Below are 10,209 nucleotides of genomic sequence, written 5' to 3'. Positions count from 1 at the left end.
GTAAAAAACAAAGGGTTTGAGCAAATGCATTATTTTATGAAATTTCATTATATGAAAACTGATTTTTTCAACGGGTCATAGTTTTCCTTTCCTCGTTTGTCTCCCCCGGACTTGACTTTTTATGAGCAACTCGGCGGATGTTTCTAGAAAATCAGAGGACGCTTACCCTATCGGTGCACCTGGTCCATGCTCCCAGTTTTAAGTGGAGTCCAAGTTGCTTAGTTTCTTTTGTTGTTCTGTATGTATCATTTTAGTTACGTTGTGTTCTTTGTTGTGAATGTTTGTTTTCCATGTCTGGTCTTTGTCGCTGGATTACATTCTTATGATTACCGCTATAACCTTGGTTCCCTTGATTACTCTTTTGCAGTGTTTTAAATTGAGATATCTATTGGTCATAAACTTTTAACTATACAATAAACTTTATTGTTGTCGACAGAATAACATACAGTAAAAGCTTTGTATTTTTGGACTTTAAAATGGGTTTAGTTTAGACAGGTTTTCAGTTTACCGACGTTCATTATACATTACAATTGATAAACCTTGACTTTTAAAAGTGTTTGATTAAGAAGGTGTTCGAATTTTTCAGGATTCATTTGGTCATGTCTCTCTGTTAATGTATGCAATATCTTTAACACTGGTTGACAACTAAGAATATGTTACATTAATTGACAAGGCTCTGTAACGATAAATATAAAATAAAAATTAAAATCGACATAAACTTTCAGTTAACATACTCAGATTTTTTTTTCGTAACATGTTTGTAATTCAGTGCATCAAATGTGATAGCAGCAGTTACCAAAATGTAAGGAAGAACAGCCAAACCATTAATGTCATTTCAAATAATTTGAATTTCAAATCCGGGACTTCGCGCAAAAATACGATCATTACTTCATCGAAATAGACTATTTACTTTGCGAAGAAAGATCCTTGGTTGGTCAAAATTAGTTTATATAATGTATTTAAGGTACGACCAACACAGGCGGCAGGGATAAATCAGATGCATGTGGCTTCTGGGTATAGGCCATGGAATGTTCATTGTTCGGTTCTTGAACCTCTGTAGATTCATTTTGATCGACATACAGATATCGTTAATGTTGACAGCCTTATGAATCTTGGTAGAGAAGTTTAGAAAATCGTAGACATGAGGCATATTTGACAAACTATTTACGTTGCTAATAAGATATATAAGTGTGATTGTAGTATATTTTTTATCATACTTGACCGATCAAATAAATAAATACAACACTTCAGATTACGAGAGTAATATTTAGTGGAACTAAAAAGTTTCATTTAGACCAACTGTTCATCAATTAAATGTTGTATCATCATTCAAGGCCTTGTACTTCGTAGATCTGTTTTCCAGTTACATCTTATAGAAAAAGAACTGTCAAACACTAAGTAAGTAAGTAAATGTACTTTTATCAACAGCCTGTAAATGTCATAAAAAGTTGTCAAATTTCATGATCTCGTATCTACCGGTACAGCTAGTCCATACCTTCTTTGAATGGAATAAGGATGGCCCATTTAATCTTTAGTTTGGATTATTTGAATAAATACATCAGTATAGTGACCTGTCTGTTTTGTTGTTCTAGTCTAGTCTTTGTCACCACATTTTATATTTGACTTTCCTTGCTCTACTTCATAATCCCTTTGCTTTTATTTAAAAAATGAACTACATCTTTCATCCATGAAAAGGTTCCCAACAAGGAAAAGCATATTTTTCTCGTAGAGGATTCCGGAATATCTTGGGTTCAACTGTTGAATCGACAAGTATGTACAAATTTAATTGGGCTTATAGCAAATACTTGTATGTAATGAATCTTTTTCGTCTAAGAGTTTTATACTATGTATATTAGATTAACCGTTTCTGAGGCTTTTTGATGTATTTTGAAACATTATCTGAACTCAATACGCTTAAATGAATTAAATAGTTATGGTTAAACATACTCATTTCAGGTCGAGTATGATTGACCAATAGAACACACCCTGCTTTGTACTAGTCAAACATGCTAAACTGCCGAATATTTCATTGTACAAACTTCCCTGGTACGTGTAATTCACAGTAGCTAATAGCGTGAAATCGTGTATATTGATTAAACGCACTTGTATAAAAGTGAAACTTAATATATTGTGAGCAAGCAAATAGAACATTGCGTACAATCTACATGAGCATCCTGTAAACTTTTCATAGTGTTAATGCCTTTGTCATGTCTGGATATCATTTTATACACTCGCACATAATGCAAATCGTCCTATGAATTTTCTTCGAATTCCTTTGAATTGTTTGAGAGTGATATGTGGACAGGCAGACGAAAAGATCAAATTTTAAAGCAACATTTACAATTTAAATGTCTTTTTTTTTGCTGTATTTGATCATATATTAATTAGGAAGAGTAATCAAGGGAACCAAGGTTATAGCGGTAATCAAAAGAATGTAATCCAAGGACAAAGACCACACATGGTCTTAATTAGGAAGTTTTATTACTTTTAAAAAACCTTGTTGTGTTTAAGCAAACATTTGGTGTTGAGTTAAAACCAAATAATGTAATGTACAAATTTCCACAGGATTTATTATAAAAAATGTTTTTTCAATCGGAAATATTTGATTTTGTTATTCTCAGTTAAGGACTATATAAACTAATTTATCCGAACTACATGTACAAAGTTTATTTGAACTATATGTACGAAGTTTATCTAAAATAAAAATGTCTAAATTCGAATTAGCATTAAAGGTCCTTTTAAACTTTTGAGAAAATGATTCAGTTTCTGTTTACACTCCAGAGAACTCCAGTTCATACAGTGTTGACTTTGAATCTATTGCATTAGCTCGTCCAATATATGGAGTCCCTGAAGGTGACAAACCCAAAGAATATGGTCTGTTTAATCCATTGTCCGCTAAGTTGTAAAATGTAATAAAATCTCCATTATTATTCAGTATATAAGGATATGTAGTATTGAGATTAATGAGAAGTATATTGTCCTTCGGAGTAAGTACACTGCGAGGTTTAAATGGTTTGTCATCGGTAGTAATGTCAGAATGTCCACTATAATAACCGACTTTATCACTTCCTGGCTTAATTACTATCACTCCACTTGTTTTGTGTGAAGGACGCCCATCTAGTACTAAGAAATTTCCATTCTTTGTTGTCGCAATGCGTTCAGGATAAGTAAATAATTGTTTATCCTTGTACTTTTCGTGTTTAGATAAATATTTACCGTTTCTATCCATCACAATAACAACCCCTTTACCCCCTTTTCCACACCCTACGATAATGTTCTCCTTTTATTTGTATGTACACTTGTGAAAGTCCATGGAGGTATAGAATACTTGGAATTTATTGTCTGTCCCGTCAACTCATTTATAATCTTAAGGTTCTGCTAAAGTCAATATCTAGGGCATTCCTCGATAAAATGTTTTCATTCATAGTTTTAATAATACATTGTATTAAACACTGAAACATTGCTAAATGCATCTTTATATGTATATAACACACAAGCACAAGTCAAACTTACGAACACATGTTTTATAACTTCTATATAACATTAACAACAAAAAAGTAAACAACATACTTTAGAATAAATCTACAGCATGTCAAAAACAAGATTTGAAGTCTAAATTCATTAAGTTCTGTTCCTAAATGTATAATGCGGTGCTCATGTACCTAAGGGTCAACATATTGCACTCTCAAATACGTGTAAAACGTATTTGAAAAAAAAAGAAAGTCCAAAGGGCCTAAATTCATAGAAAATCTCTGTGAAACATAAACTTGATCTTTACCTTACCATGGTACATTGCAGACTCGCGTACTGAAAATCAGCTCATAAAATGTCGATTATGAAAATTACCCGAGTCTCAGTTAAAATCATCAGAGTGGTACGAAACGTAAATTTATCCTGGACATGATTGTATAATCATATACCAAAAATCATCTCAATATTTGCAAGCTTTTAAAAAATATATAAAAAACAGTAATTTTTATAAAAAGAAAATTGTAGGTCAAAGGTCCGTAATTTTGGTAAAAAATTGCTGAGCAGAACGAAACATATACTTCATCTGGAACTTATCACGGAAGACTCATATACCAAGAAATCAGTTCCATATCTCCAAGCGTTTAGAAAGAAATCTGGAAAACAAATAGACTGGCGGACGTACGAGTAAAAATTTATACCCTCTTCAACATCATTGCCTGGGGTAAATAAGTTTAAAATTGTTGAAAATATACATGTAAGCTTTGAAAGCAAGTTCTAAAGTTGTAAACAATCTCGGACAACGATTTTACAAATGATGTTATTAAAACTAAAACTTCTGTAGTGATGACTTCAATTTTGTAGCAACATAACCCTTTCCAGAAGCATATTTGTTAGAGTTCTAGCGCGATACAAAAAGTCTACGTAGTTTCGGCAAGCTCTGGCATAACGTATAAGTTGTGATATGAACACTAAATACGCAGGTGCTGAAGGGATGTTACCACAGATGAAAGGAAAGTTGACAATTCTGAATGAAAAGTCATCACGTTTGTCGTAAAGTTTGGTCTATAGTTTTCCTTTACCATCGATTTCTAAGTGTAGGTCAAGATATGAGGCCGACTTCACAGTGTCTGTAGTATCCTTTATCTCAAGTTCTTTGGGGTAGATGCGATGTATCAACTCCCCGAAATTAGGATTGTTTAAAGATAATACGCGATCTATATAGCGGAAACTGAGATTAAAATATCTAGCCAAACCATATTCTTTCTTTCGGATCAGTTCAGCTATAAAGTCAGTCTCGCAAGAGTGAAGGAATAGGTCAGCAAGTTAAGGAGCACAATATGTTCCCACTGGAATACCGACCGTTTGTTGAAAAACACGTCCATCACTGTGGACAAAAACTACAAAAGTAGTCATTTTGAAAATAATTTTATGTGAAAATAATGAAATTGTCAATGACCATTCAAATGTAGCAAATATGTTTAACATCTTTCTTGTTAATCTAATCATCGGGAGTTGTCCAGTAAACCATCCTAGTGTTACAGCTATAGCTGAAAATAGTAAAGTAGAAGATAGTTTAAATTTTGAAAAGATTCAAGGAGATTAAGTAGAAAGGCAGATAAATAAAACAAATGTAAATAAAGCCACCGGAGTGATGGTATATCTGTGAAAATGTTAAAGATGGGAAAATCAGCTTTATTAGAGCCTATCACTAAACTTGTGAATATGTCATTAGAAAAATCAACATTTCCTGACGCTCTTAAAAAGTATTTGAGGACTGAAAAAAACCGTCGATGAAAATAAATAAGTTGCTGCTGTGTTGATGGACCTCTCAAAGGCTTTCGACTGCCTACCACATGATTCAATGTTACTGAAGTTAAGATCTTATTGTCTATCTGAAAATGCAGTTGATTTAATATGTGGGTAATTATTTATCAGATAGAACACAGTGTGTCAGAGTAGGGTCTGTATTTAGTACAATGGCAAAATATGTATGAAGGAGTTCCACAAGTTTCTATACTTGGACCTGTACTGTTTGATATATTTTTAAACGACATGTCCACTTTTGTTACAGATTGTGCTTTATATAACTATGCAGATGATAATACATTGTCGCACTCAGGCTTCGACATCGACGGATTAGTCAAAACTTTAGAAAATGAAAGTGCTATTTAAATAAATTGGTTTTCAAATAATCAGATGAAGGCTAATCCGAAAAAAAATCCAGGCAATTGCCATTGGGAAAAGGACTGACAATAGTGATCTAAAATTTAATTTGGACGGGAACGAAATTGTTTGTGAAGATGAAGTGAAGCTCCTGGGGTGACAATTGATTATCAAATGAAATCTAATACTCACATTACAAATATATGTAAAAAAGCGTCAAGGCAGTTAAACGTTTTAAAACGCATTGGCAAACATTTGTTAAATTTGAGGAGATTAACAATCTAATATAATAATAATTCTTTCATAACGTCTACTTTTAATAACTGTCCAGTGGTTTGTCATTTCTGTGGCAATACAAAAAAAAAAAGATGGAGAAAAAACAAGAACGCGTCTTAGGCTTTATTTATGAAAATTATGAATGTACATATGAAGAATTACTTTTAAAATCTGGTTTTCCATCTCTTAAAATAAGACGTCTTCGATATATGGCAATAGAATTTTTTATCATTTTAACTTTCAATTATTATTTTATTATCCATAAAAAGTCTCCAACATATTTACATGACATTATAACTCTAAAAAATCGAATTACTCTTTTAGGAAGGACAATTTGACAGAAGTTCATAGGGTAAGAACAACAGGATTTGGTTTACACTCAGTAAGGTATGCTGGGGCCACACTCTGGAATGAGCTGCCAAATAAAATTCATTCTCAGTCAAATCTGGACCAGTTTAAAAGCCTCATTAATAACTGGAATGACAGCTCATGTAAATGTTGTTCCTGGAGATCTTAATTTTCAGTTGCTTCTAGTTCTAGTTTTATTTTTCCAACCATACTTAGTTACACAATATCTCATTTGACACTTATTATTTATTTCATTGAACTGTGTGTGTGTCTTGTGAATTTTATGTGCTGTGCTTTTTGTATGCGTCTTGTTTTATTATTTATTATGTTTTGTTATATGTATGTCGGATAAAAGCTCTACAAAGTTTATGTTTTATGTTATACTGAGATCTGACTTTAAATAAAATTTCTTAGTCTTAGTCTTAGTTATTTAATGTCATCTTTTACAATGGACGTTACATGGCCTTTTGATGAAATCAAAATAAATAAATTTATGACAGAAACACCAAGCTTTCAGAAAAAGATGCATATTTATTCATAAATTTAGCTATTTTAAAGTAATGTGACCTCAAGATCTTCCCGAAATCTTGGTCGATGATTACAAATTGAAATCACCACTTTTATTGGAATATTTTGTCAACCTTGTGCAACATTGGGATACAAATACACTGATTATACTCTGAAAGATCCTTTATCAACATCTGGATGCCCCTCTCAATCTCCACAATTATAATGATACTTGTTGATATTCTTATTTCTGAACATATATTGGGTGAAAAGAGAGGTGTAAAAAAATAAAGTATTTACCCTTTCCCTCCCTTTTAATTGGAAGCGCTGTTCTTTCTTCTTGTAAAAACTGAATAACTATCAGACTTACAACAACAAGGGAAAGTAGTGCTTCTTTATATTTCTCTTGATTCTAGTAAGTTGAACAATCAGAAATAAAAAGGCAGGTTTAAAATTTTGGAGAGATGAAAAGGTGTGACTGCCCATAAGAAAAAAAGAGGCTCATGTACAGCTTGAATCGCTCACCTGACAAACCATGCTTGCTAAGTAAGTAAATTAAGGTATCATGCTTTGTTACCATGTTTGAAAAAAAAATTGTTAAAAAAGAGCATAAACTGATGAATGCTGTAAGTTAAACTAAGTACATAAGGCACTGAAAATCCCTTCCAGGTGTATGCAGAACCTCTAAAAATTTTTGGGCAGGGGTCTTCCGATGCCGTTATCCCACCGGGTTTGGATGGGGGATTAGCCTGCTATACATTTGCTGAGAACATACATAAAACTAAGTTAAATCGTGGCTATACAACATTTTAATCATCACGACTTGATTCAGGAAACCTTACTATTTAGACCAAATTCTGTTGAAAACAAAGCAAGTATATAAATTTGAAGGAAAATGGCAGCCATTTTGAAAAAGGCTGTACAGAACTAATTTTTGTCATTACCTTTCATCTCAGAATACCATGTTTCCTAGAGAATAAAATATACAAGCTCACTAACAGATGACTAGTTACAAATGATGGTGAGTTAATTAAAAAACACATTGAAGATGACAGTAAAAACAGGAATAAATGATTGCATTAGCATATATACCATTGATAACTTTGTTTTGTTGGGGGAAAACTGAATGTGAAGTTGTCCTGAAAAATTAAAAATTTGTATAGACAAAAAAAAGACAAATACTGTCATGAAATGCCATTTTGATGTTTTGAATACACAAAAGTTTCTTGTCAAATATTCACTATCTCCAATGATAGCTAGTTATGTGTTTTACAGACTGGCAATGTCTGGATTCACCAATACTGTGTTTTCATATATTTTACACAATACATTTGGTACCACACATGCTCATGAATATTCTGTAACCTTGGTGATCTATTTTTGTACTCTGATCATTTCCTTCTTTGACCTGGTGGCTTGCGCAGTTCTTGGGGCTAAAATATAAAATAAGGTGATACTATTAAGCATTGAACTTCCTCCAAGAAGCTAAAATCATTTATATTCAGGTTACTCAAGAAATATCATACATGGAATGAGAATGTGTGTCTACTATTATTGAAAAAAGTACGTACATGTAATGTCTGATCTCACATTAAGACAGCATGAAGTTATTGAACACATCATGTACATGTAGTATGTGCGTCTACATTTGAGTTCAGATTGTGTGAAGTTATTAAACACATCATGATTGCTGTAATATAAAAAAAAAACATGTAACTCCTGCTGCAATACTTCAACCTCCTCTTTTGCTGTGATATATCAACTTCCTGATCAGAATAAATTAACTCCTATCTGTGATATTTCATATTTTTACCTCCCTGTGGTGACATTTCGCCCATTGATGATAAATTAACTCCCTGCTGCGATCTTTTTACCTCCCCTTAATGACAAATCAACCCCTATGTTGCAATACCTTCACCCTCCCCTTATAATAAAGTAACCTCCCTGTTGTGATATTTCTAACACCTCCTTATGATAAATTACTCTCTTGTTTAATCATTCAACTTGCTTGTAGAGGGGTCCAAATTTTATACATGGAGAGTTTAAATTATAAGAGGTGGGGGGGGGGAATTATGTTGATCACTTGAGTGTGGTCCAACCATCATAAAACACTGGAAACCCCTTCTCCTCTCCCAGTCACCATATGTCTAAATGCATAAAAATTTAACGAACAAACAGTTGATGTTGCAAAGCTATATGAAGCCTCCGTCAAAATATCAAGTAGCCGTAATGTTATTGTAATTTATGAGAAAACTTTAAAAAATTGAACAGACAGACATATACCATAATAATTGTATACCTCCCACAAACCGAGGGCACAAAAAATAATGCAATGTTGTGATAAACATCAATTTCTTGGGTTGTTTTTTTTTTTGGTACATATATTTGCCAATGGATAAAATAGCAAATATTTGTACATTCTAACTATTTACATATACATGTGATATAATAAAATGTTGTTACTTGCTTTTAGGTTGCCTAGCAACATCTCCTTTGAGGACAGTAAAGGGGGACATATTGTATATGCCTTTAAGTAAATTCCTGAAAAGAAGCAAAGATTTGTACATCCAAACTACATACATGTACAGTGTCTTTGTCAACAGTCTGTTGTTTCACTGTTTTTCTCTGCTTACAAGTTACCTAGCAACAACTCATTTGAGGATAGTAATTTTCTTTTTTTTTTTGAGGGGGAGAGGCATATTTTTATGCCTATAAGGATACTTACTGCAAAATTTTGTTGTTTCATCATAACATTGATTCTCTGGTTGTAAAAATCATACACAAACTGAGCCATCTGTGGCATGTCCTCAATAGTCATTATAGGATCTTCTAATGCAATGCTGACCTGTGATGAATAAAAAATTGACTGATTTTTTGATTGGACAGTTTACTTAATAAGGAAATATTTTATTCACTTTAGAATTTAAAACTAAAACAAAAACATATTTGGTCAAACAATAGGACACTGCTTGATTAGTCATGAAACCTGCTTAAAACAAAACATGATGGTAGAGCAATAACTCGTAAAAATCTAGTCTATGCAACTTATTATGAGAATATCGATAATCCTATTTTGCAATTTCGAATAAATTCTGACTATAAGAATTACCACAAGTCATCAAAAGAACCCCAGAAGTATTATTTTGTGACAGCATTGAACAGAAAATACCAAGTAAGCCATTTTTTACTGATGCATATATACTCTAGGGGTTTTGACATAGAAAAATATATCAATTAAATCCATTGTTTGTCTGGGTAGAGGTATTTTTTTTAAATTTGACTCCAAAATCCTATGCGTTACCTTAACTTTTTTTGGTACCATTAAGATGTTAAGGTAATTGGCTGCATAATCATACTTATGTTAAAGTCATTTTACCTTGTTTCGTAGAAAATAGAAGTTAGAGGAATGAAAAAAAACAAAAATGCCTCAACAAGGTATAAAAA

The 10,209-nt window shown here is 32.5% G+C and overlaps 1 protein-coding gene across 2 annotated transcripts in view; it reads right to left on the bottom strand.

Moving 5' to 3' along the window:
• Positions 1-3,509: 3,509 nt before the first annotated feature.
• LOC148620438 (RNA helicase aquarius-like) overlaps positions 3,510-10,209 on the bottom strand; it is a 66,825-nt gene continuing 60,125 nt past the window's right edge. For both annotated transcript variants that reach the window (XM_088581325.1, XM_088581324.1), the window contains exons 38-39: positions 9,491-9,610; positions 3,510-8,198 (exon numbers count right to left, since the gene is read on the bottom strand). In XM_088581325.1, the coding sequence (XP_088437451.1) occupies positions 8,157-8,198; positions 9,491-9,610 (162 nt within the window). In that variant the 3' untranslated portion in view covers positions 3,510-8,156. The remainder of the gene's footprint in view (positions 8,199-9,490; positions 9,611-10,209) is intronic.

The sequence above is a fragment of the Perna viridis genome, chromosome 4 (genome assembly GCF_037379345.1).
Source record: "Perna viridis isolate PV_CMFRI_1.1 ecotype Kerala chromosome 4, ASM3737934v1, whole genome shotgun sequence".
Lineage (NCBI taxonomy): Eukaryota > Metazoa > Mollusca > Bivalvia > Mytilida > Mytilidae > Perna > Perna viridis.
This window is presented reverse-complemented; position numbering and strand designations above follow the sequence as displayed.